The 21,034-nt window shown below is 41.9% G+C and overlaps 10 protein-coding genes and 1 long non-coding RNA gene across 16 annotated transcripts; 5 read left to right on the forward strand and 6 right to left on the reverse strand.

Annotated features, from left to right (window-relative positions):
* Positions 1 to 71: 71 nt before the first annotated feature.
* On the reverse strand, positions 72 to 1,019 carry LOC145705640 (uncharacterized). Of its 2 annotated transcripts, none has more exons than XM_081783125.1 (4): positions 907 to 1,019; positions 564 to 752; positions 430 to 515; positions 72 to 219 (listed from the first exon to the last, which is right to left on the reverse strand). In XM_081783125.1, exons 1-4 carry the CDS (start codon positions 1,017 to 1,019, stop codon positions 143 to 145), a joined length of 465 nt encoding a protein of 154 aa, XP_081639251.1. In that variant the 3' UTR covers positions 72 to 142. The 2 variants fall into 2 exon arrangements, with proteins under 2 accessions (XP_081639251.1, XP_081639252.1); XM_081783126.1 differs by having other exon boundaries at positions 97 to 383.
* Positions 1,020 to 1,132: 113 nt separating this feature from the next.
* On the reverse strand, positions 1,133 to 6,401 carry LOC145705637 (tubulin polyglutamylase TTLL5-like). Of its 2 annotated transcripts, XM_081783122.1 has the most exons (12): positions 6,246 to 6,401; positions 5,463 to 5,693; positions 4,828 to 5,207; positions 4,618 to 4,783; positions 3,361 to 4,491; positions 3,096 to 3,318; positions 2,615 to 2,939; positions 2,163 to 2,439; positions 1,808 to 2,125; positions 1,674 to 1,760; positions 1,592 to 1,616; positions 1,186 to 1,308 (listed from the first exon to the last, which is right to left on the reverse strand). In XM_081783122.1, the coding sequence occupies exons 2-12, from the start codon at positions 5,688 to 5,690 to the stop codon at positions 1,298 to 1,300; spliced, it is 3,171 nt and encodes a 1,056-aa protein (XP_081639248.1). In that variant the 5' UTR covers positions 5,691 to 5,693; positions 6,246 to 6,401; the 3' UTR covers positions 1,186 to 1,297. The 2 variants fall into 2 exon arrangements, with proteins under 2 accessions (XP_081639247.1, XP_081639248.1); XM_081783121.1 differs by lacking the exon at positions 1,592 to 1,616 and having other exon boundaries at positions 1,133 to 1,308.
* A 257-nt stretch (positions 6,402 to 6,658) lies between these two features.
* Positions 6,659 to 7,406, reverse strand: LOC145705642 (uncharacterized). Its single transcript, XM_081783129.1, has 3 exons — positions 7,120 to 7,406; positions 6,900 to 7,057; positions 6,659 to 6,856 (listed from the first exon to the last, which is right to left on the reverse strand). The coding sequence occupies exons 1-3, from the start codon at positions 7,382 to 7,384 to the stop codon at positions 6,698 to 6,700; spliced, it is 582 nt and encodes a 193-aa protein (XP_081639255.1). The 5' UTR covers positions 7,385 to 7,406; the 3' UTR covers positions 6,659 to 6,697.
* A 7-nt stretch (positions 7,407 to 7,413) lies between these two features.
* LOC145705641 (GPALPP motifs-containing protein 1-like) lies at positions 7,414 to 8,770 on the reverse strand. Its single transcript, XM_081783128.1, has 3 exons — positions 8,112 to 8,770; positions 7,849 to 8,066; positions 7,414 to 7,801 (listed from the first exon to the last, which is right to left on the reverse strand). The coding sequence occupies exons 1-3, from the start codon at positions 8,766 to 8,768 to the stop codon at positions 7,585 to 7,587; spliced, it is 1,092 nt and encodes a 363-aa protein (XP_081639254.1). The 5' UTR covers positions 8,769 to 8,770; the 3' UTR covers positions 7,414 to 7,584.
* A 29-nt stretch (positions 8,771 to 8,799) lies between these two features.
* LOC145706090 (uncharacterized) lies at positions 8,800 to 10,125 on the reverse strand. The gene is made up of 4 exons (XM_081783607.1): positions 9,985 to 10,125; positions 9,527 to 9,938; positions 9,250 to 9,484; positions 8,800 to 9,206 (listed from the first exon to the last, which is right to left on the reverse strand). Exons 1-4 carry the CDS (start codon positions 10,083 to 10,085, stop codon positions 9,124 to 9,126), a joined length of 831 nt encoding a protein of 276 aa, XP_081639733.1. The 5' UTR covers positions 10,086 to 10,125; the 3' UTR covers positions 8,800 to 9,123.
* Positions 10,126 to 10,205: 80 nt separating this feature from the next.
* Positions 10,206 to 13,853, reverse strand: LOC145706089 (reticulocalbin-2-like). Of its 4 annotated transcripts, none has more exons than XM_081783603.1 (6): positions 13,593 to 13,853; positions 12,643 to 12,770; positions 12,399 to 12,521; positions 10,856 to 11,073; positions 10,706 to 10,813; positions 10,206 to 10,609 (listed from the first exon to the last, which is right to left on the reverse strand). In XM_081783603.1, exons 1-6 carry the CDS (start codon positions 13,834 to 13,836, stop codon positions 10,561 to 10,563), a joined length of 870 nt encoding a protein of 289 aa, XP_081639729.1. In that variant the 5' UTR covers positions 13,837 to 13,853; the 3' UTR covers positions 10,206 to 10,560. The 4 variants fall into 4 exon arrangements, with proteins under 4 accessions (XP_081639729.1, XP_081639732.1, XP_081639731.1 ...); XM_081783606.1 differs by lacking the exons at positions 12,399 to 12,521; positions 12,643 to 12,770 and adding exons at positions 13,091 to 13,179; positions 13,433 to 13,522 and having other exon boundaries at positions 13,593 to 13,851; XM_081783605.1 differs by lacking the exons at positions 12,399 to 12,521; positions 12,643 to 12,770 and adding an exon at positions 11,334 to 11,518 and having other exon boundaries at positions 13,593 to 13,852.
* Positions 13,854 to 14,638: 785 nt separating this feature from the next.
* On the forward strand, positions 14,639 to 15,727 carry LOC145706092 (acyl-protein thioesterase 1-like). Its single transcript, XM_081783609.1, has 4 exons — positions 14,639 to 14,858; positions 14,976 to 15,180; positions 15,223 to 15,416; positions 15,476 to 15,727. Exons 1-4 carry the CDS (start codon positions 14,715 to 14,717, stop codon positions 15,722 to 15,724), a joined length of 792 nt encoding a protein of 263 aa, XP_081639735.1. The 5' UTR covers positions 14,639 to 14,714; the 3' UTR covers positions 15,725 to 15,727.
* Positions 15,728 to 15,735: 8 nt separating this feature from the next.
* LOC145706093 (uncharacterized) lies at positions 15,736 to 16,732 on the forward strand. Its single transcript, XM_081783610.1, has 3 exons — positions 15,736 to 16,085; positions 16,128 to 16,257; positions 16,303 to 16,732. Exons 1-3 carry the CDS (start codon positions 15,788 to 15,790, stop codon positions 16,541 to 16,543), a joined length of 669 nt encoding a protein of 222 aa, XP_081639736.1. The 5' UTR covers positions 15,736 to 15,787; the 3' UTR covers positions 16,544 to 16,732.
* A 183-nt stretch (positions 16,733 to 16,915) lies between these two features.
* LOC145705442 (uncharacterized) lies at positions 16,916 to 17,488 on the forward strand. The gene is made up of 3 exons (XR_014134589.1): positions 16,916 to 17,056; positions 17,099 to 17,304; positions 17,349 to 17,488. It is a non-coding gene; the product is annotated as an uncharacterized LOC145705442 (long non-coding RNA).
* Positions 17,489 to 17,606: 118 nt separating this feature from the next.
* Positions 17,607 to 19,162, forward strand: LOC145704971 (acetyl-CoA acetyltransferase, mitochondrial-like). The gene is made up of 6 exons (XM_081782425.1): positions 17,607 to 17,821; positions 17,865 to 18,287; positions 18,337 to 18,587; positions 18,633 to 18,707; positions 18,756 to 18,900; positions 18,941 to 19,162. Exons 1-6 carry the CDS (start codon positions 17,620 to 17,622, stop codon positions 19,039 to 19,041), a joined length of 1,197 nt encoding a protein of 398 aa, XP_081638551.1. The 5' UTR covers positions 17,607 to 17,619; the 3' UTR covers positions 19,042 to 19,162.
* Positions 19,163 to 19,179: 17 nt separating this feature from the next.
* Positions 19,180 to 20,545, forward strand: LOC145704974 (thioredoxin domain-containing protein 9-like). The gene is made up of 4 exons (XM_081782431.1): positions 19,180 to 19,254; positions 19,299 to 19,559; positions 19,604 to 19,746; positions 19,792 to 20,545. Exons 1-4 carry the CDS (start codon positions 19,206 to 19,208, stop codon positions 20,011 to 20,013), a joined length of 675 nt encoding a protein of 224 aa, XP_081638557.1. The 5' UTR covers positions 19,180 to 19,205; the 3' UTR covers positions 20,014 to 20,545.
* The last annotated feature ends 489 nt before the right edge of the window (positions 20,546 to 21,034 follow it).

The raw sequence follows: 21,034 nt of genomic DNA on the forward strand, positions 1-21,034 counted from the left end.
GAAAATGATCGAGAACCAGCCCCTGCGGTTGGACAAAAATGAAAAGAGATGCATTCTTTGAAGATTTTACTGTCTTCAATGTGAAAGAGCTTTTATGAAAATAAACTTTATTGGTAGTAGAAAAGTAGAATGTCTTTGAATCTCAGCGGCGCTTTGAATTTTTTCCTTTGGCACTCTTTTTTCGCTTCTTTTTCGCCTTTTCTTCTTCCAAAAATTGAACTAGGTAAATCTTGGGTAAATGAGGTGTTCGGGTAAACAGCTTGAAAACATAGAAAAGAGAACATGCTGGATGCGTATTTTTGACTTGGCTTGAACTTGACTGGTGCTTGACTACTTTTTCTTTCCTTTGCCCTTTGGTGCTGACTTGCTGCTTTTTGAATTAACTACAGAACATGTAAATATTGCTTTGAGGAATGAATGAGGACTTACCAATTTCGTCGATAGTTTTGGCAAAGTCAGCGTGGCCGGCGGAGACAGCGATCGCTTTACAATCTAATCCGTTGACTGCTGGAGAGCTAGAATTAAATTTCGTTAATATCAGTCAGCAAAAGGAATAATCTTACTTGATATTGGCACCGGCAGCGAAAAGCGCTTCAAAACCAGTTTTATTCGCCCAGAAACTAGACAACTGAACAGGGGTGAAGCCAGAAACTCCTTCTTTATGCAACAAATCTGGACGGGCTTTTAGGATAGCCGCAATCGTAGCAGGCTTCCCAAGACATGCTGCAAGTTCGAGAGGCGTCTTTCCGGAGCTTTAAAACGGAAGAATAGATGCTATGAAAGTGGAAAACCGAGTTGAGTAAGAATCGGTAAGTTGAAAAATAAATTTCCGAAGTTTCTTGATCCCATGAGCTCCGACTCCGGAAGTCGCTTTATTTGGTCAAAGTAATGAAAGATCTCCCGTGCCTAGGATCAAGCTGGTCCAGCATATCATTTGTCATTTCCACTGGAAATGGTTCATCGCGGTACACTGCTTCAACGATTGCTTCCATTCTGGAATAATGGAGAATTAAAATCATTCACGAAGGTTTTATAAAAATAAGAATCTGTATTGTGGAAAAAACAAGATCAATATAAAATTAGATTACAAGGAGAGATTTGAAGTAAAAGGCAGACTTGGCGAAAAAGCACAATTCGAATGATACAGTCTATTTAAATTTACAGTCAGCGCCAACAGGGCTTGGGCGGCGGTTTAGGAATAAGGGCATCTTGAGGGATGAAGCTGGTTGCCGAGTACGGGCGTGGCTTCGTGCGGGACGGAATCGAGAACAAATCGGAAGCTGTGTTGTTTGATCGATCAGTTGTAGACTAAAATTGAGATGAGAGTTTAGCGATTAAGGTTTCCGTGGAGAGCTTTGTTTCTTGCTTTTGTGAAAGCCCTTCATAGTAGGTTGTACTTTCCTCTTACAACTAAGGATGAAGAGGAATGTAAAAAAATAAAAAGCATTCAGCCGAAAAGGTAAATGCTCAAAGTGGTAAAATTAACGAAAAACATCCTCGATTCGAGGATATTGAGTATCGCGTGTGATAAAGCAATTAAAAAAGGTATTGTGCGGACTCAGTGCACCGAGGATATGGTAGCTCAACTTACAAAAGGCCACATCAATATTGCGTTTCTAAACCAACTCAGTCAAATCACAATTGAAACTAAAAATTACTACTGTTTGACTTACGTTTGGTCTATTGTTGGAGTAGCGCTGGTGTCGTTGATGTTGGACGGTCGTGGCGGAATTGGGTCGTTTCTTGACATTTTGATTCAGCTTAAAAAACAGTTTAACCTTTTTGGTTGAAATCAAGGAGGGCTCACCTTAACACGTGCCAGCTGCTTGGCAAGCTCTGTCACCGTTTTATGCTCAGCTTGGGTATTATGCCTATCTAGTCCCTTGAGGGCTAATTTAATTGCATCGCTAGACGTTGCCGACGAAAAATGAGATGCCGTATTCACCCGAGGGGCGAGAGCAGCCGTCGTAAAATCGGCACGAGGAACGATAGAAGGCCTTATTTGTTTCTGTGCATTGCCGCCGCTGTAGATGAATGCAGCGTCGCGACATGATGATGGATACGGAGGAGCCTGGTTGGAGGTAGACGGGATTTGGTTGGCTTCGCGGTTGTCTCGCTTCAAGAGCTTAAAATATTTAGACTTTTTTCTATAACCTGAGTACCTTTGGCTCTTGACTCGCGCTGCGCACCCTCGATTTCTCTCGCCCAGTTGAAAAATTCGGTCTTCCTCTAGCACCATGTTGCTGGATTACGCTATACGGGCTTTCCAATGCTGATGGTTGTCTTGTGGGCTTTTCTTGAACCGTTATGCTCTCCACGCTTTCCACTTTCTCAGATTTAACAGGGCTAGTAGACCCAGAATGTTCTTGTTTCTCTGGTTGCACTGGATCATGCGCATCTGGATGTTTGTTTTCCTGATGCTTCTTTTCTTTCGGACGCCTAGAAAAATCATGAGGGAATATATTCTTTTGTTATATAATCATTATGAATATTTCAATGCACTGGCAGTGGTATCTTATATGGTAATGAGTTAAAAGATTCTTATAACAAATGATGAGGATGAAAAATTCTATCCTTACTGATTTTAATTCCAAAATACATTTGCGACACTTACTTTTTAGCACCAAGGAAAACAGATGCAGATTTATTCTCTGTCGTATACTTCGTGAGAATTTCTTCTACCTCACTTTCTTTGCAGCTCATACAGAACTTTTGAAATAGTGGACGCTCGACGACATCGGAGAATACAGGATCATCATTTAGCATCATGTCAGTGTCGCCTTGATATCTCGCAATGAATTCCACCAACAAATCCCCTAGAATCCTCTTTCGCTGAATCACAGGGATACCCGATTCGGCAGTAGGGATTTTTATTTCCATCGGATTCTGGAGGTTCGAGGACGCTTTCCGGAGGAAACGACAAACGAGGTCCATTTGTGCTGGAAAAATATAAATTACTTTTCTTGCGCGGACTAGTTCTGTCTGGCACATGCTAACTGGCGCCAGCGAAAGTCGCAAAATTTTATTAAAAAAACATGCCCAAATATAGTGATATATAAGCCGACCCAGGGTCAACTTTATGTAAGAAGACTTACTGATGTTATGATCTTTTATATTAGTATTCTCAGCGTTCAAAAAACGAAGCTGAAGGCGTCGCAGATAAGTCACAAACGCTTCTCTCGCTTCAATCTGAGAGAGCCTTCCAGCTTCTGCCAAGATTTTCTTCGTCACTAATTCCATTTGGCTCGAACTGATTGTGTCTGGAAGATCTTCAAGGGAAGTGATATCAAGTGCAGTATCCTTTGGCTCAGAAATAATCTAAAAACTTATTAAAAAGTCCTGTTACAATGTATAAGTTACCTTGACTTCTTCCACTCTTTCAGGGCTCTTCGACACAGCGATTTTCTTTTTCTGGGCTTCCTTTATTGACCTGTAGATATCTGAATTTTCAACAGACTTCTTCATCGGCTTCGGAATAGTCTTCTGATCTTTTTCTGGTTTAGGTAAAGGAACAGGTCGTCTCGTCGAAGTACCAGAAGAAACATTGGGAATACTTTGCTGGCTTGAAATTGAGATCGTTTCAATTGGAGCCGCGTAATCGCCTTCGTCTTCATAATCATCGTTTTCAATTAAGTTTTCCGCAGTAGAAGATTTCTTAGTCTTCGATTTTTTCTTCCTTCTCCTTTTCTTCTTCTTTTTATCGAGAGGTTCAAGTCTTTCTTCGTACCGATTAAATCTGCTTGATTCGGTTCGTTCATTAAATTTATTCCTGACGACACTTGAATAAGGTCTGTAGGTTTCTTTGAAAAGTCGAGAAGCGAGAAGTTCGTTCGTATGAGTTTTGTTTTCTAGCAGCGCGCCGTAGTTTGCCCAAGTATCCGCTCTTGGGAAGATTCGTAGAAAACCACCTCGACGCTCATGCTGATCTTGGACCCATCTTAGAAGTTTAACATCGTCTGGAGAAAGAGAGGAAGTATCATATTGTCCTTGCGACGGACTAGGAGCTGCTGAATTCTTCCCATTTCTTCCGAGGTTGTAAGCGTGTGTCAGTCTCGCATCTTTAGATCTGCGAGATAACGGGTCTACGCTTTCCACGCCCATAAGATTCAAGAAGTCAGCAATAACATTCGACTTGAGTTTGAGATCGAGAGGAGCATCTGTGGCAAGGCTTGGGGAAAGGTTAACCTCGAGGATCCATGGCTTGAGAGTATCATCGATCAGAACATCAAAACCGTAAAGCTCAGCACAATTTCCGCGATAAGGGACAAATGTCTTGCACGCTGCAGCAATTTGACCTTCAACAGAAATGATTGTCTTGATGACGACTTGTTCGATTCTCGACATAAGAGCAGCTGTATCGACACCATCGTCACGCAAGTACCTGAGCAACGCTCCCAGCGTCCACTTGTTCCCAAAGTCTTCCTGTTCGGCGTCATCGCAGCGAACAAACTCGGGGTTCTTTTTGTTGATCGAATAATTCGTAAGGTGCATCTAAAGTATTTGCTCCACTGACAGTATCAAATAAAACATGACACTGCGCGCATTTTTAGAGTTTGTCCCCGCTATCGATAGAAACTGTTACTGTTAGGATTATTGCGGTTAGCGGGTCAAGCTTACCCATTGGTTTTTGATGGATTTGAGCGAGGTTTCGTATTTGATTGTTGCGAAACGAGCCATTCCTTCTTCGTATAAATAAATAATCAAAGGGTCGTAGCAGGTTACAGCGACGTACAGGCGGACATCGAATTTAAAACCATCGATGAGAAGCGGGTTGTGAATGTACCTATGTATAAGTTACGGATAAAATGTGCGTTGTGATGATTTCACCTGCAGACCATTGTACTATCATCCAGTGGGACTTGAGAAGGCGAATTCACGAGGAAAATTCCTCTACCCCTGGAACTCGCCTGTGGTTTGACAATCCAAGGCCCTTTTTCCCGAGCAGCAGCATGGCAGAAATCCTGATACTGTCCCGGCATCATATATGATTTCGGGCAGAAGTCGAAGAGCTTTGCGTTCTTCGTTTGAGCCATTCTTTCAACATTCCTTGCGAGTAAATTCTTGCGCGTTAGCTCATAACTCCGTGGAAAATGATTGACGCGCTGGAAATCCATCAGATTTCTTAACGAGTATGGCTTCACGTGCGAGTTGAGCCACATGATGTTGTAATCGTTGGATGTTTCCCGCGCTTCTTTGAAACCATATGCCTAGAAATAATATTTAAACAGGTTCTTCAGCTTGTCAATGTTTTCAAGAGCTTTTTATTTGTGATCACGATCTCTAGGCCGACCGGAAATAGAGACATGGAGATTTTGTTGTAGAATTACGGATAATGCCAATAAATTATATAGTGGCCAGATCTGGGAGGATAAGTTGTCAATATCATCAAATAGATCAACTTTTTCACACTCAAATGATTTTATTTCTGGGCATTCTTGAAGAAACAAGTTTATCTGATTTACCGTGAGAATATTTCGAATGAGACTGGTACTGGATCTCACGAATTTGAAGGTGAGATTGTTCTGCACCCCAATCTGCTTCCGTTGCTTATTCGGTTGCTCGACGACCACTTCAGGCCTGAAACACACGTTTGCGCCATGTTTAGTCGACTTCTGATAACGCCAAGTAATCAATTCCTCCTCCTCTGAACTCTCGCTCTCATCTGTCGATCCGTCCGAGCATAGACTCATTATCTGAAGAATAGCTTAATTCTGGCTGATCAAAAGAAAAACTATTTTGAAGACTCAGATAAACTTAATTTGTTTGATTTGAGGAAACTTGATTTACAGTGACATTTATGTTCGGTATTGACTTTCACAAGGACCATAAAACTTTTCCGGAAACTGCTGACGTTCTGCATCGACATGTGCGCAGAATGTTATTAGAGAAGCTTATCACAGCTTGGTACACAAAAAATGACTTTCTGGGGCCCTAGAGAAAAAGATAGGGAGGTAAATTTGGTGTATGATAAACAAAGTGCCGGTTGAATGCTTCCTAATAATTTTCTTTGACTTGTTCCTTCCTAGGAAAACGAGAACAAAAGATTTCCGGTTGAAATCATGGAGGAGTACAAATATAATCATTGCTCAAGCTACCTCAAATCTTCTAAATCCCTTTCTCTTATAAAAAATCCTCGTTCTAAGTGAAAAATGTGTCACTGCTTGTATGCGCAAATGTGTGTTTCCCCGCAACAAAGGCATTGTCCCGTGGCAAATTTCGCCCCTCCCAGCAGAATCTTCACCGACCTGATCTCTTTGTCTTCTCCGCGGCTGCCTCTTGCCTCCAAAAGTAAAAACAAAAGCGAAAAATTTATCGGTAATCTAACAACACTCTAGAAGATTACCAAAGTTGTTTCAAGGAGCTTTGCTTCGCTTTGGCGACTCTAATTGAGTCTCTTGTAAATCGAGATGAAAGATTTGCCCTTTCAGAGTTACTGTGCAAATACACTTATCTAAAGCTAAACACGGGGCATCCGCTTTGAGCCAAACGTAATTCACGCTACTTTCTCTTTTTACAGACAAAAAGACTCCGTACTTTTGAGTTTAGGGCGCCGCAAATCTATTCTATCTCTGCTCTTCCCTGCGTAATAAAGACACATAAAGGTTAAACATTTTAAAACGATTTTATTGATAACTGAAGAACATTGGTAGGTAAATGGAATGTGCTGAGCTTTATCAGGTTTATCAGTGCTTTGTTTCTAGTGCTCAGCTGTTTGGCCTTCTCTCTGGGCTTTAATGTTGGCCCAGGCAGCCTTTCGCTTCTCTCGCCAGTCAGCACGGACGCTCTTAGAGGACTTGTTGAGAACGGTCCACTTGTCGACGTAGTACATGAGTCCAGAAAGACCAAGAGTGTTGGCCTAGAACCATAGGTAATACGAAAAATCGAAGATCAAGGATTACCTTCGTAAAAGAGTTGACTTCGACGTGGAAATTTGAAAGATAGGATCCAACCATTCCGGAAGTGGTTGTTACAGTCGCAGTGAAGCCTTCCGGTAAGTTTTCAGCTTCAGGGTCGCCAATAGTCTTTCGCATGCCCAGTCGCATGAAAAACCAAGGCACTGAACACTTCCGTCAGTTAATCCGAAAAGTCAACGACTGAGAAGCTAAAAATGGGGCTTACCGGAGATCAGGAGACCAGCCCAGAGAATATAAATAAACTCGTTCAAGAGAGTGATGATTGGATTGATACGAGCTCGACGGGCCAAGCCGGAACCAAATGGCAAGGTGGAAATCTGACCGTCATCTTCGCATTTGAGAGAAGTGGCGGAATGGCCGCCGTCTGGATAGTTCCAATCGTTGAAGTAGGCATCCCGAGATGGCTTGCCGCCGAGGACTCGAGGAGTCATCGCATATGTGCGGAGAATAGGTCGAGCCAGACGATTCATTCTAAATCATGAAAAAGTAAGTAATCATGAGACAAATATGAACAAAAATTTAGGGCAGTTAAGAACAAATCGAAATTGGTCATCAACATAATCTAAGCCGCGTTGCGTCTCAATTAAACGCCGAAGAGCGGCTTTTTACATGTTATCATTCATATCTTGCTTGACACATCAATATACAGAAATATTCAAGTAAAAAGAACTCATAAAAACTTTCCACCGCCGGAAGAAAAGCGTCCTCCAAGGCCCATTGTTTTCTTGAGCATTTGCTTCTTCTGAGCATCTGAAAGAATAGTCGACTGCATATCGGTTTCGCGATTGAAAGCCACTCGTTCTTTCTTGTGACCGGCTTTCTTGCGTTCTTCTTTTTCCTTTTTCTTCAGCTTCTTCTGGTGCGAGGCGAAGAGTGATTCCGCAGGCCTGAATGGAATTAGAAAATGAATCCTGTTTTGATGATCATGTTCTACCTTTTTGTTGCTTCTTTTGCCTTCTCAAGCTCCTTCGCCATCCTTTGATTCTTCTCGTATTCGGCAAAGGCCTGGATTCTCTTTCGATCTTCTTCAGCTGCCTCTTTCTTCGAAGGGCCCTTTTGCCCGGGTGTTCTCGTCCATTCCGAGCGACCAAAGTTGTTGGCAGCGATTTCGTGTTTGCGGAATGTTGTTCCACCAACAATTGCGTTTCCAGTCTAGAAACTTTTTATAGAAATCGCTTTTAACCGTAAATCGCTCACTCTAACAGACGGAAGCTCCAACATCCATTCTTCTCGCTCTAGCTTTTTCTCGTCACCGGTTGTGATTTTCTTCTTCATCTTTTCGGAATTCTTTTGAAATCGAGCTTCGATTTCTGCTTCTTCAAGCTCCTCTTGCGTTGAACTCGCTCCTCCTGCTGCTAAAAATGCTGGAATAGCCGGTCCGACGACGTAATCATCGTCATCAGTTTCAGTATACTCTGCAGGCGGGCGCGAAGGTCCTTTGACTGGAGGAGGTGGGAGGGGACAGCCAAACTCTTCCTCGACGTCACTTTCTTCATTTCCACTTCTTAGGTGAGGAGGAAGCGCGGGCCCGATATCTGACACGGGCTCATTCTCAATAGATGACGCACCGGCAGTAGTTGATTCCACACTTTGTCGTAAATGAGCAGGAAGCGATGGACCTATACTTTCAGCCTGCGAGTCTTCATTCTGACGTAAATGTGGGGGAAGAACCGGCCCTATTCTTTCAGATTCTTCGGTAGACTCGGTATGGGGAGGAACAGAAGGGCCGATGTTTTTCTGTAAATGAGGAGGGAGCGTTGGACCGATATCTGCATTGTCTTCTTTGCTTTCATTTTCAGCCGGTGATTCTCGCTGTTTTTGTAAATGTGGTGGTAGAGCTGGACCAATGGGCATTTTAGTCTAAAAAGAAAATAATGTTACAAAGTTTCGAATTGATATCTTCTTGCATTAAAAGATACGGCAGTTGGGCAGAAATCAAAGGAAATTATTGAGATTAAACTTAATATTGAAATCAGGACCTCTTTACAAACATAGGGTCAGGTAGAAGGGGTTTAACTTGAATAAATAGTATAAATATGAAGCAAAGAAAAGATAAGTTGGTTAGTCACCTAGATTTTGGGAAATTAAATTGTATATTTACACGAAGCTGCATTTTGATCGATTTGAGTTGAGTTGAATAGAAAATTAGGTTTGTGCGTTATTAAAAGTAACATATGGAAGGTGTTTCTAAACGTAGGTCTAAGTAAGGCTAAACATCGTAGTTAGGCTCCTGTTTAATAAACGCAAGGTGATCTCTGTGTGCAATTCGCGCGGGCAGATCCGCCTCATCGTCTAGAAAACATTAGCCGTCGGACGTAGCTTGAATAGGAAACACCTGTTGAAGCAGAGAGACTACTGTCAGAGCCATGATCGGCGGTGCGATTCTGAATGGGACTAAGGAGGCGACTGCGAGAGATCGCCGCCAAATCTGCCTGAGAAAACGAAATCCCGTCACCGTTGTCTTCTTCGTCGAAGGGTGGAGGCGCTACGGTTTCATTGATGAAATCGCTTGTTGGCTCGTCGCTGTGCATTGGGACTTCGTCCATTGGAGGCGGCTCAGAAGAGAAAGTCTAAAAAGAAAGATCATTCTATGAAAGGCCCGTTATCAATACCTTTTTGCGTTCTGGTCTTTCACGCGACGGTGGCGGAGGAACTGGTTCAGGAGCGTCTTGTTCTAAGTGTAGTTCGGGCATTTTTTCAGAATCTTCGACTTCGTCTTCGGTAGATTCGCCAAGATCCATGTCTGAGGAGGTTTTTCTCGTCCTCGTGGATTTCTTGCTTGATTCTGGTTCGGAGAAAAAGTCCTCGTTGATTGTTACGGATATTCTGTCGTCGTCTTCTGTGTCTTCCGTCATAGTCTCTTCGGTTTCTTTCTGATATTCAGGGTCTGTCAATTCTGGCATACTTTCGTCCGCCTCTTTTTTATCATCTTCGTTCTTTTCTTCCGCTTGTTCGACGAGGCATTTGTATTCCATGAGCAAGAGCGGCCTCTTCGGCTCTCCGGCTTTGCTGATTGAAATCTTCCTGATAAGAAATAATAAAACTGCGTTCTTCTAGAAAATGATCTAACCTCCCACAGCTGCAGAGAATATCGGCTTTCATTTTACAAATATAGTGATGGTAAATCAAGCACAATCCGCATTTTTCATCTTTTTCTGATTTTTCGGACATTTTACAAATTCGACTTTTCTGAAGAAAAACATCAACCAACAAGAAATCCTCTTATCAACAATCGCCCAATAAGAATGCTTATTTGTAAATAAAAGATAAGAAACATAAAGCGATGAACTAATGGTCTAATTTGAACATTTATTGTTTTTCTCAAACATAGGTTTATAAAGTAGGTCGTAACGTAAGTTGCATAATCTCATCTCAGAATGAAAGTAAAAGAATATGTCTACAGAAAATGAACAGCATTATTATTATTTTTTTCTTTTTTTTTTGAAAGTAGTATTGAGTTGCTTTTATAACGATTTTTTGTTTGTGGCAGAATCTAATATTTCGGATATTAATGTTTTTTACAATTCATCGTAATGACGAAGCTGGGCGCCGTATTCGGTCGCGTCAGAGTCCACCCAGAGGTCGTGGTTGTCGACGATTTCGTCGGGAGTAAGTCGCTCGTCTTCGTCTTCGTCGCACATGTCGATCAGATGTTCGGCTTCGTCGATGGCGATTTCTGTGTTGTCAGGAGAGAGCTAGGAAAATTAATCAAAATTGGGCTCAATTTGATCAAATTTAGATGGATATTGACATTTATCAAGAAGATTCTTCTCAATTAAGCGATTTCTTACCCAGAAGATAAGCTCATCAGCCTCAATAAATCCATTGCTATCTCTGTCGTATTCGTCCTTGAAGCGGTCGGTCTCCAGTTCCATGAATTCTTCGTCGACATTTGATGGCTAAAATCATCCATGAGTTCTCATCAACATGTATTCACTTACAGTTTGATGCCAATCTTTGAGATATTCTTGGAGAGAAATCTTGCCATCTCCATCAGTATCGACAGAATTGAGAGCTTCTGCGAGAACTGCTTTTTGATCTCTTCATTCTTCAGGGGATTCTTGAAGTAGACAAATTCTTCTTCGGTGAGTTTTCCGTCGTGGTCAACATCGGCAGCGTCAAAGCGAGCCTTGTCTCGGTTGTACATTTTGTTGTATTCCTACGAAAATTGTTTTAACCGAAGAATACTGATAGTTTCATCCGCGCGTTAATTTTTTGAATGTGCAAAAATCAAGCGGATAATCACCAGTTAGTATGTCACCAAATGGAAATAAATAATCTAAAAAGTCTTGGGCCTGATTTAACATTTTCTAACATTCAAGCTATTTCTTAAATTTTCGCTTTTGACATGCTTGGGCACCGTAAAAAGCCGCCGAACAGTCGGTTGCTTTCCAAAAAAGGCTAACAAGCATGGCTCACTTGATAATTATCGGACTCATTCTCTCGCTCGTCCTCGAGATCAGACTCGTTCGTAGGATCGAAGCTGTAATATTCTTGACAGGTCTCGCCCCATGTCATGAAAGAATCTTTATCAAGGTCTTCAAAGGAGAAATCGTCCTTTGCATCGACGCCCTCGATGTTGATTATGGAGACTAAGGTCCAAGCTAAACAAATTTCATCAATTTCGCTCAATTGAGAAATGAGGATTTTTGATTGGCCAGCTTTAGAAATCGATGTTTTTGATTGGTCAAATAAGGAAGTTGGGTTAGTTGTTGGATAAATATGAAAGACCACTTATTCGGGCCTCCAGGTTCCAATAACAAAATCAGTGACATTAAAAAGCATCAAAGTTTAATTCCGGAGCCCTGGGCCGTCCTAATTGCTAGGCATCGTGGCCTTGTGATGCAGCATTAAATTTCTCTCTTGGCATAAACAACATAACATTTTGTAAACAAATCGAATGCCAAATCAAAGACCACGAACCAGAAAGAGATTATAATTTCTTGTATTTACGCGTTCGTTAACGAGGACAGAGTCCTTTAGGTGTTTGTTTAAATGCTTGGGTTCGTCGATTTCGTAAAAATCGACAATCCAGTCATGAAACGAAACTGGCTCTTTGGAGGGAATGTTGCCTCCGTTTCGGCGGATCGTCGCGAACTCCGATTCCGCCTCTTCAGCCGTTTCCGACGCCATTACGCCGGTAACGCACCACCCTAAGAAAAGCCAACTGTTAGCCACTATCTTATCCGAGTTGTTTCCCCTATTCTATCCTCTAGCTCGACCATTCTAGCGCTAATTTGTTACGGGACGAAAGCTGGAAGCACTGAGCTCCCCATCAAGGGTCTGCCGGTAGAAAAATTTCGCATGAGCCCTCCACTCGTACGCGAAAGTCTGCCCCTTTTGATTGTAAAAGAGCAGCTTATGACTCTCATCGATCGACATCAATGAGTGAATGCACCAAACTAAAAAGTAAAAATTCAATCTAATGTTCTACGGGTCAAAAAAGGGGTAAAAATTAGCCTAGGAAGTATTTTAGGGATTCACATTATTGCGCTGGTTGAATTTAAGAATCTGGTCTTCAGATTTGCTCCTAGGCTTTGCTACATGGTCCTCATCGTCAATATGGATATTCCAATTGGTGAAAACGTACTCCTTCCAATTCACCGTCTTTCATTTCAGTGTCTCGAGCAAACCCACTAATCCCCCGCCGCCCTCACGGTTAAACCCTTCCTAAGCCGACCGGGGGATAAGTCAAGAACAGAACAAAAAAATTTTTGGAGACACTTTCATAATCGCCAGCCTCTTTTTTCGCGGCGAAATCATCGGGGAAGCCGCCTCGCCCAATGTGAATATGCGAATGGAACTCGAGGGACAAGTTCTCTGACTCGAGATTATAAACCGCTCCAAGGGACCAGCCTGAAGACGAATTAGAGGTGGATAATTTGAGATACCCAAAAATGAATGGATATGAAAAGGGGGAAATCGAAGATTTTCTTTTTGAGAAAGTCTTCAATTAGAACGCAAAAAGAGGCTTTTGAAAAGCTATTGGGCTTTGGACGTGATACTGTTGGTGCTAGAAGAATGTCAAGTGATTTCATGAAAATTGACGCCAAATGAAGATTTCTTCATTATGGCAGTTGTTTAAAATCTCAACTACAGCCGACCTTATGGAACCTCCAAAAAGCCGGCTATAGTGTGCGAATTTCAAATTTTGTTGATTTTGAAAACACTCTCACGTCGTATATGGAGTCGTCTTTGTCAAACGGCTCGGCCTCGTCGCCGTAGAAAATGTGCCCGTAAATATCGTCCGTCAGATGGACGAAGTCTACTCCGAGTTGCGGAAAGTTCCCCGGTTGATAAAACAACGAGAAAGAATATTAATCCTCTATTTGTGCCACCAAATAGTGACCTATTTACGAAAATAGGTTAAACTCGTTTTAACCTGTTTGTCCTCAATGAGGAGGCGAAAATCTCCCGCTGGTGAAACGACAAACAGATCGTTGTTTTGTAAATAGAGCATGATTTTTATAACACCAAGCGTGTTTAAAAATTCGGGAAATTCCGCAACCGGTACGGGCCTAAACCGCTAGCGCCATCATGTAGAAGGAATTCGTAGTCTTCACGGCCATCCTTTCCCTGGATGTTATAAATGGAGACCAGTCCCCAACCTGGGGAGGTAATTTGTTTTCAATTCGCAAAGAAAAAAAACGATTCTACTGTCTTTCTAATTCTACTTACTGGTGAGTTCTTCTTGGTCAACGTATCCGTCGCGGTTGTGATCCATTCGAACGACGAGTTTTCTGAGTCTTGCCTGGAGTTCGTCGTCTTCCAAATCCCAAGGATCCCAATCATCTTCTTCTTCGTCGCCGTGGATGACCACGTCTCGGTCGAATTTCAGACGATTCTCCATCATCTTCTGTTTGATGTCTTTGCATTCTACCTCCGGGGGAGTGAGGAGCAAAAGAGCACCAAGTAATTTCATTTTCAATCTAAAGATTAAATTTTGAAATGACCAGGATTGCGAGTTTCGTTGATTTTGCTCTATTCTGAGCATGCTTGTTGTGAAAACAATCATTCCATAAACTCTCTGTGAACTTTCTTGTCTTGAATACTTAGGTCTAAATAGTAGCAAGGAAGTTTTGGAAGAAATTAATAAAATAAAGCAAGTTGATATTTTCGCTGAAAAGAGGGTTGTTTGTCTCTCGGTACCGGATCGCCGGTAAAGTGTCGGCAAAAATCGGCGGTGGGTTGAAGTTACTTTTAGGCCACGAAGCCTATCCTCCTACTCAGCTCAAATCGGTCGCCTCGCGGGCAAGTGGCTCAAGCTTTTTTTGATGTCATTCAAAACTAAATTAATTCGGACGAGTGATGTTACGACACTTGCTAATGTATCTGATCATAATTCATGAAAAATAAATAAAACAACAACCGCTTCAAATGATAAAAGTAAAGAGTCACAGCCTAACTCTCTATTGATAGCTTTATTCGATAAACTATTAGGCAATATTCTCTATTAAAGTATAATTTAATACTTTGAGCAAAATTATTATTGAAAAATCAATCATTCAAATGATTGAATCAATCATATAAAATTTTTGAAATTGTTTAAATAAAATGATCATTACAATTAGAGATTCCGAATAAATTGTTCAAATTCACTATAATACAATAAATTACAGTAAATAAATAATATGGCGCTTTCCTCTTTTTCTCTTTTTTGGCGAAAAATGGGTCGTTCGCGTCGTGAGTAAATTTGCGCGAGCTCTGAGTCACTTCAACTTCAATTTCTTGTTTGTCGTTCGTTCCATCTTTTTCGTGTCCCGAGAGAATGTCGACTTGATTACAATCATTCTGTCTTTTATGCGAATCTGGGAAATTATCAAGTTCAGAGCGCGCGATTTTTTAGAGAGGAAAATGTGGAGAAACGCGGCCAGGCAAATTGGAATTATCAAAAACCATCCTTTTCATCCATGCTTTCAGATTAAAGCTGATCAGCAAGCCAAGGTACGTTTAACGATTCTTAGTCAATAAGAAAAACATAACAATTTTTTTTTTCGACTCGAAAACGCGAAAATTACGTCCTCGCCAGATCAATTTTCCAATAAAAAAAGTCATTTTCAGGGAGTCGTTTTCTTCATGCACGGCCTTGGCGACTCTGGAATGGGCTGGGCAGATGCCTTCGCCAATTATTGCGCCGATCCAAATGTCAGATACATTTTCCCTTCAGCTCAAGAAATGCCGGTTACGCTGAATATGGGAATGCGAATGCCAAGTTGGTTCGACATCAAAGAACTTTCTGCTTCCGCGAGTGATCGTTACGATTTAGGTAAAAATACCAAAAAAAGGGTCAATTGCTTATTTTGTTTAGATCAGTTGAATAGAACGTCAGAAGAATTGGTGAAGATTGTCGACGATGTTTTGGAAGAAGAAGGTCTTGGGCGAGAAAATTTAGTTATCGGTGGTTTCTCACAAGGTGGTGCTCTTGCTCTGAATATTGCGCTAAATCATTATGATAATGTGGCTGGAATTCTAGCGATGTCGACGTTCCTCCCTATCGAAGAGGTAAATGAGAGGCCTTTGATCTTTTAATATTCGAAAAGAAATATTAAATCATTATTCAGAGTCACGAAATGCTCCAGAAGTTCCTGAACAAAGAAAAATCCCTCCCCGGTCCAATCTCCCAGCATCACGGAACTGCCGATGGCGTCCTTCCTTTTTACTTCGCCCAGCAGTCGGCCGAGTTCTTCAAGAAAGTCGCTGAGAAAGAAGAAGACTTTCAGTTTTTCTCCTACGAAGGAATGGAACACTCAAGCTGCTTAGAAGAGCTGCAGAATGTTAATGATTTTGTCAAAAAAGTTCTCAAACTGTGATTTCTATTTATTTAAATTTCGCAGCGTCAAACTTTCGTTTTTTTTCAGATAGAAAAAAAAGGGATGAAAACTAAAGCCATTCGCTCGAATTCTCGAAAAGTCCAAAAGAAGGTTCCGACAATGCGTCGGAAAACAGAACTTCGTCAGAAAACCAACGAGAAACTCCTTCCACCAGAAGAGCTGAAAGCTCTCTACGTGAAGAGACAACAGAAACTCGAGCAGAAGCGAATTTTCATCGAAAAAATTATCAAACGGCTTCGCAACGCCTCGAGAAGTGGCCACGTCGAGCACATCAACAAAATCTTCAATCAGATGAGGATCAAGGATCATATCAACGCTGGAACTAGTCAAGGGCTCACTGGTAAGACAAAGCAGTTTAGGAATGATATCATTCATATTCTAGCGCTTCACTGGGCCGCGGCAAGGGGTCATTATGACATCGTGAAACTCCTGGTTGAAAATGGAGCGAATCCGACTTTGCTGACAGCCCGGGGAAAAACTGCTGCGGATTTGACGAGATTCCGTGATGTCAAGTAAGAATCCATCATGTTTTCTCTAACCTTTTACTATCTCTTCAGAAAACTCCTCCTCGAGGAAGAAGATCGTTGGGTAGACACACACGGGCGAGCGAAACCAATTTTCAACCCCCATTCGAAGCCAGACCCACTCGACGCTTACGACGAATATATTTCCGGACTGGAAAAACAAATCATCGACAACGACACGCGCAAGGGAAAAATTCGAATGGACCCGAGATTGAGAAAGAGCACAAATCTCCTCGCTCTGACTAGGCCAACAAATCTTCCTGGACTCAAATGATGAGTCGATTCATCCTGTAAATATACTCAGTCTACTTCAAGTTCGTCTTCTTCCGCATAAAATATTTCTTCAACAAAATACTCATTCACTGTCTTTACAATTCTTCCGAAAACTTATCGTATCTCTGCCTCCCATCAATCTTCCTTCATAATGATTGTACAAACCATCATTCGTGAATAAAATTCTAGATACTCAAAATGCATTTTTTGTTGCTTTTTTATGCAGTTACTAATACAGTCAGCATTTTCTTTTTCGCAGGAATATGCCATTTTACGCGAGACCTAATCAGTTACAGCTGGACAACCGAGGATATTACATGGATCGCCGTGGTTTTTACGTGTGTTATTGTGATGGTTCATCCTTCAATAACAATGATGCTCGTCGACAACTTTTCTCTGGCTATGGTTGCTTTTTTGGGCCAGGTCGTGCCATTTCTCAGCATTCCGACTTCGACGACCGATACTCCAACACAAACAATTTCGCCGAACTGTTTTCAATTGTTATGGCTCTCCGGTAGCAATTTATTAACATGAATCTTTGTTGATGGGTATTTAGTCACGCGGTAAAATTCGGCTTGTTTTACGTCCAGGTTCGCAGCGACTCGACTTGGTGTGTAAATTGTTTGAATGGCGAATGGAACCCAAACTGTCATCTCGACTTGTTTGACGAAATCCAGTATCTCTGTGGCTGCTTGAATCAGGTGGAATTCTGTTTTGTTAGAAGAAATTCTGAGTATGGACATCAACAGGCGAACGAATTGGGTTCGAGCTTCAAATACAAATATAAATGTCATATCCTTCTTTAGCGCAACGCGGAGCTTCGAGACACCAGAATCGCTTCTACGCAAACTAGTATTTTATTATCATATTTTCCATCGTTTTGTTAATTCAAAGCTGTCTCTCTCTCTCATTTTTATGCATCACTCATTTCCAGACAATAGGCGTGTTATTATCTCTTTCTTTCAATTTTCACTCAAGCTCGACCCATTGATCTCTTTCAAAGGTTTTGGGCGTAGTCTCTTCGCATTCCTCCCTTTTTGTCAACTCTAACAGAGGTGTGTTTTCAGAGAAAAAGTCATGTTGGGAAAGGTTATCTCTCGAAGTCTTCATGATGTCGTTATCGTATCGGCCAGCCGAACTCCCATGGGTTCATTCCAGTCTGCTCTTTCTTCTCTGAGCGCTACCCAGTTGGGATCTATCGCCATCAAAGATGCCGTTGAAAAAGCTGGAATCGAGGGATCTGTTGTTGAAGAAAGCTACATCGGAAACGTCTGCCAAGGTAAGAAAGGAAGAAAAGATGAGTTTTCATCACTAATTTGTAGCTCACCAGGGTCAGGCTCCCGCTCGCCAGGCCACCCTTGGAGCTGGTCTCCCCAATACCATTCCTTGCACTACCATCAACAAAGTATGCGCTTCCGGAACCAAGGCCGTCATGATGGCCGCTCAATCTCTCGCTCTCGGTCACAACCAGTGCATGATCGCTGGTGGAATGGAAAGCATGTCAAACGTTCCCTATGCGATGAAGCGAGCCGCTCCAGCTTACGGCGGTGTCAAGATTGACGATTTGATTGTCCACGATGGTCTTACTGACGCTTACAACCACTGCCACATGGGAGTTTGTGGAGAAAACACAGCTGCAAACCTTAACATTTCTCGAGCTGAACAGGATGCTTATGCGATTAGCTCCTACCATAAATCTGCAGCTGCCTGGGATGCTGGAAAATTCAACGCTGAAATCTGCCCAGGTTAGGGTTTCTTCCTTTTATAGGAAAATTAACAATGATCAAAAACTAGTCGTCATCCCTGGCAAGCGCGGAAAGCCCGATACCACCATCTCTGTCGACGAAGAATACACTCGATTCAACGAAGGCAAGTTCGGCAAACTCCGAGCTGTTTTCAAGAAAGACGGAACGATCACTGCTGGCAACGCTTCTACCCTCAACGACGGTGCTTGCGCTCTCGTGATGATGACCGCTGAGCGAGCGAAAGAACTTGGAGTGACTCCACTCGCCCGAGTTCGTGGATTCGCTGATGCCGCTACTCAGGTTGAACTTCAACTTTATTCTTTGACTATTATTCAATTCAAATAGCCAATTGACTTCCCCATTGCTCCAGCTTATGCCACTCCAAAGGCTTTGAAGTGGGCAGGTGTCTCCAAAGATGACGTAAGAATAATACCAATAATTGGATACTGTTAAACCTCATAATTGTAGATCAGCCAGTGGGAAATCAACGAGGCCTTTTCGGTCGTCGTTCTTGCAAACCAGAAGATGCTCGAGATCGACCCAGCCAAAGTTAACCCCAATGGCGGTGCTGTTTCTATCGGTCACCCCATTGGAATGTCCGGCGCTCGAATCGGTAAACAGCTGTTCTCATACTTTTGCTAAAAAATCCTTAGTCGCTCATTTGGTGCACAACCTCGAGTCTGGCCAGCTCGGATGCGCCTCCATTTGCAATGGAGGTGGTGGAGCCGCTGCCATCGTCATCGAGAAGCTCTAAATCGAAAATCTGCTCAGAAAAAAAGTTTAAGTTATTGTTCACGAAAGTGAACCCAAGTTCCTTGCCTCCAAGTTCGAAGAAAAATCATACGTTCTCATGTTCAAATATACACACCAATAAATTTGTAAATAAGAAATTTTGTTCTTTAGAAAAGGAAAGCCAGGATGAATGCGCATATGCAGCAGCAAATGCTCGAGCAGCAGCTCCTTCATGGTAAACTTCTTTAATTTTGAGCTGATGGTTTTATTTAAATTTAGCTGCCGAAGTTATGGAAGAACAGATCGACTCCGAGATGAAAAAGATGGACGAAATGGACGATGACGACATTGAAAAGATCCGACAGAAACGACTGAAAGCGATGCAACGAGCTCATGCGGCAAAACAGGAATTCATCGCGAAAGGCCACGGTGGATATGACGAGCTCCCTTCGGAAAAAGACTTCTTTGATAAGGTCAAGGAATGCAAACGAGCCGTGGTTCACTTTTACAGGCCGACAACTCTTCGATGTGAAATCTTCGGTATGTTTCTTGCGCATATGTGTTTTTATAAAAACATCTTACAGACAAACATCTTGCTCTTCTGGCGCCAAAACACGTGGAAACTCGATTTGTGAAGCTCAACGCAGAAAAGTGTCCGTTTCTTTGCGAAAGGTTGAACATTCGAGTTATTCCTACTCTTTTGCTTATTGTTGATGGCAAAACACAGGTATCTATCACATGAAAACGATCACGAGTTTATCTATTTGTGAAGGAAAAAGTCGTCGGTTTCGACCAACTTGGAGGCCATGACGAGTTCAGCACAGAAATGCTCGAGTGGCGACTTGGAGTATCAAAAGCGATCAACTACCGTGGCGACGTGAATCAGCCACCAGAGGATAAGCGAGCTCCAGCGCGCAATCCTCTTCATGCTAACCGCAGGATTAGACAAGCTGATGATTTTGACACCGATGAAGAGCTATTTGGCGACGACTAGACCGCCAGTTAGAGATTATTTTGTAGACTTTCTCCTTTTCTTTCTCTTTTTACTTGTATTGTTATCTGTCGCTTATCAGTAGAGGTCCCTTTATATTTATTTAGTATTAATTGACCTACATTCCTTTTGTTGATAACTGTAAATCATGATTTCAACCACTTCCAGTTATTACAGTAATACAGTTTATTTTTGAAGAAAATCAGGGCTTTAATTTTCTTCTGGCCTTTTATCAGGGACATTTCTTTTCACTGAGCCGAGCCTAATTGAATCACAATCGTGACCAATTTGATATCAACGAAGAAAATAAGCAAAATACTTGGCCCATGCGCCCTTAATTTTAACCTCATGAGATCGTCATTATTCCAACTCGAGACCTAAAATAATGGAAAGACTGTCAATTATGTAAGGGAAAAGCTCTTCCCGAAAAACCTTTTCCAAAAGGTTATCGTTTGGAAAGAAGGCAACGTCACTCGGATACGTCATCTTGAGAAAAGCGAATTGATGATTTTATTCAGGCAGAGTGAGAAATCGATACTCGGATAATATCTCACCATATTTTAAGCTTCGAATTGCTATTTTTTCTTCTTTATGGAAAAATTTCAAACAGAGATTAATTACTTATCGAGACAACTTACCAGTGCTTGGCAAATTCGAATTCTAAATGTAGCAGCGAGCTTTAGTCACCTGGTGTTATTCTTTCTCAAACGTCTGTGTGATTTATTAAACAGCATGGCGAACTTTAAGCTGATCTGGTGAATAAATATTCTGGTACGCTACTAGAATCAAGGAGAATTAAGTTATACCCACAAAGCCATCCAAAACTTGGACTCGATTTATTCCCAAGCCATAATCATTTATCGTATAATAGGCGCCGCCACACGAGACATAAAACACTGCATAATGAAAACCAGGTATTAATAATAATCTGAATAGCGACAGTAAGCCGGGACAACTCCGACAGGTTATTTTTACTTTGGCTGACACTAGCGTTGCGATTAATGTCGCACCTTGTCTACTGAAC

Source organism: Oikopleura dioica, chromosome PAR, assembly GCF_907165135.1.
Source record: "Oikopleura dioica chromosome PAR, OKI2018_I68_1.0, whole genome shotgun sequence".
In the NCBI taxonomy this organism is placed as follows: Eukaryota; Metazoa; Chordata; class Appendicularia; order Copelata; family Oikopleuridae; genus Oikopleura; species Oikopleura dioica.

Bases quoted from the DNA above. Each gene is read 5' to 3' on its own strand.
- LOC145705640 (XM_081783125.1), bottom strand. From the start codon at position 1,019: ATGATTTTAATTCTCCATTATTCCAGAATGGAAGCAATCGTTGAAGCA. The intron at 516-563 runs GTAAGATTATTC...ATTTAATTCTAG, and splicing joins GCTGCCGGTGCCAATATCAA to CTCTCCAGCAGTCAACGGAT. The intron at 220-429 runs GTAAGTCCTCAT...AGATTTACCTAG, and splicing joins CAAAACTATCGACGAAATTG to TTCAATTTTTGGAAGAAGAA.
- LOC145705637 (XM_081783121.1), bottom strand. From the start codon at position 5,690: ATGAGTCTATGCTCGGACGGATCGACAGATGAGAGCGAGAGTTCAGAG. The intron at 4,784-4,827 runs GTGAAATCATCA...ACTTATACATAG, and splicing joins GATAGTACAATGGTCTGCAG to GTACATTCACAACCCGCTTC. The intron at 3,319-3,360 runs GTAACTTATACA...ATAAGTTTTTAG, and splicing joins AAAGAGTGGAAGAAGTCAAG to ATTATTTCTGAGCCAAAGGA.
- LOC145705642 (XM_081783129.1), bottom strand. From the start codon at position 7,384: ATGAATCGTCTGGCTCGACCTATTCTCCGCACATATGCGATGACTCCT. The intron at 7,058-7,119 runs GTAAGCCCCATT...GGAAGTGTTCAG, and splicing joins GGCTGGTCTCCTGATCTCCG to TGCCTTGGTTTTTCATGCGA. The intron at 6,857-6,899 runs GTAATCCTTGAT...CTATGGTTCTAG, and splicing joins AAGTCAACTCTTTTACGAAG to GCCAACACTCTTGGTCTTTC.
- LOC145705641 (XM_081783128.1), bottom strand. From the start codon at position 8,768: ATGCCCATTGGTCCAGCTCTACCACCACATTTACAAAAACAGCGAGAA. The intron at 8,067-8,111 runs GTGAGCGATTTA...AAAAGTTTCTAG, and splicing joins TGGAGCTTCCGTCTGTTAGA to ACTGGAAACGCAATTGTTGG. The intron at 7,802-7,848 runs GTAGAACATGAT...AATTCCATTCAG, and splicing joins GCAAAAGAAGCAACAAAAAG to GCCTGCGGAATCACTCTTCG.
- LOC145706090 (XM_081783607.1), bottom strand. From the start codon at position 10,085: ATGTCCGAAAAATCAGAAAAAGATGAAAAATGCGGATTGTGCTTGATT. The intron at 9,939-9,984 runs GTTAGATCATTT...ATTTCTTATCAG, and splicing joins ATTCTCTGCAGCTGTGGGAG to GAAGATTTCAATCAGCAAAG. The intron at 9,207-9,249 runs GTGTTTCCTATT...AATGTTTTCTAG, and splicing joins TAGTCTCTCTGCTTCAACAG to ACGATGAGGCGGATCTGCCC.
- LOC145706089 (XM_081783603.1), bottom strand. From the start codon at position 13,836: ATGAAATTACTTGGTGCTCTTTTGCTCCTCACTCCCCCGGAGGTAGAA. The intron at 12,522-12,642 runs GAAAGTGTCTCC...CTGAAATGAAAG, and splicing joins AAAAAGAGGCTGGCGATTAT to ACGGTGAATTGGAAGGAGTA. The intron at 10,610-10,705 runs GTAAGAAATCGC...TAATTTTCCTAG, and splicing joins CTGATGAGCTTATCTTCTGG to CTCTCTCCTGACAACACAGA.
- LOC145706092 (XM_081783609.1), top strand. From the start codon at position 14,715: ATGCGAATCTGGGAAATTATCAAGTTCAGAGCGCGCGATTTTTTAGAG. The intron at 15,181-15,222 runs GTAAAAATACCA...TATTTTGTTTAG, and splicing joins GAGTGATCGTTACGATTTAG to ATCAGTTGAATAGAACGTCA. The intron at 15,417-15,475 runs GTAAATGAGAGG...ATCATTATTCAG, and splicing joins CGTTCCTCCCTATCGAAGAG to AGTCACGAAATGCTCCAGAA.
- LOC145706093 (XM_081783610.1), top strand. From the start codon at position 15,788: ATGAAAACTAAAGCCATTCGCTCGAATTCTCGAAAAGTCCAAAAGAAG. The intron at 16,086-16,127 runs GTAAGACAAAGC...TTCATATTCTAG, and splicing joins AACTAGTCAAGGGCTCACTG to CGCTTCACTGGGCCGCGGCA. The intron at 16,258-16,302 runs GTAAGAATCCAT...CTATCTCTTCAG, and splicing joins ACGAGATTCCGTGATGTCAA to AAAACTCCTCCTCGAGGAAG.
- LOC145704971 (XM_081782425.1), top strand. From the start codon at position 17,620: ATGTTGGGAAAGGTTATCTCTCGAAGTCTTCATGATGTCGTTATCGTA. The intron at 18,588-18,632 runs GTTGAACTTCAA...CAATTCAAATAG, and splicing joins TCGCTGATGCCGCTACTCAG to CCAATTGACTTCCCCATTGC. The intron at 18,708-18,755 runs GTAAGAATAATA...TCATAATTGTAG, and splicing joins CAGGTGTCTCCAAAGATGAC to ATCAGCCAGTGGGAAATCAA.
- LOC145704974 (XM_081782431.1), top strand. From the start codon at position 19,206: ATGAATGCGCATATGCAGCAGCAAATGCTCGAGCAGCAGCTCCTTCAT. The intron at 19,255-19,298 runs GTAAACTTCTTT...ATTTAAATTTAG, and splicing joins CGAGCAGCAGCTCCTTCATG to CTGCCGAAGTTATGGAAGAA. The intron at 19,747-19,791 runs GTATCTATCACA...CTATTTGTGAAG, and splicing joins TTGTTGATGGCAAAACACAG to GAAAAAGTCGTCGGTTTCGA.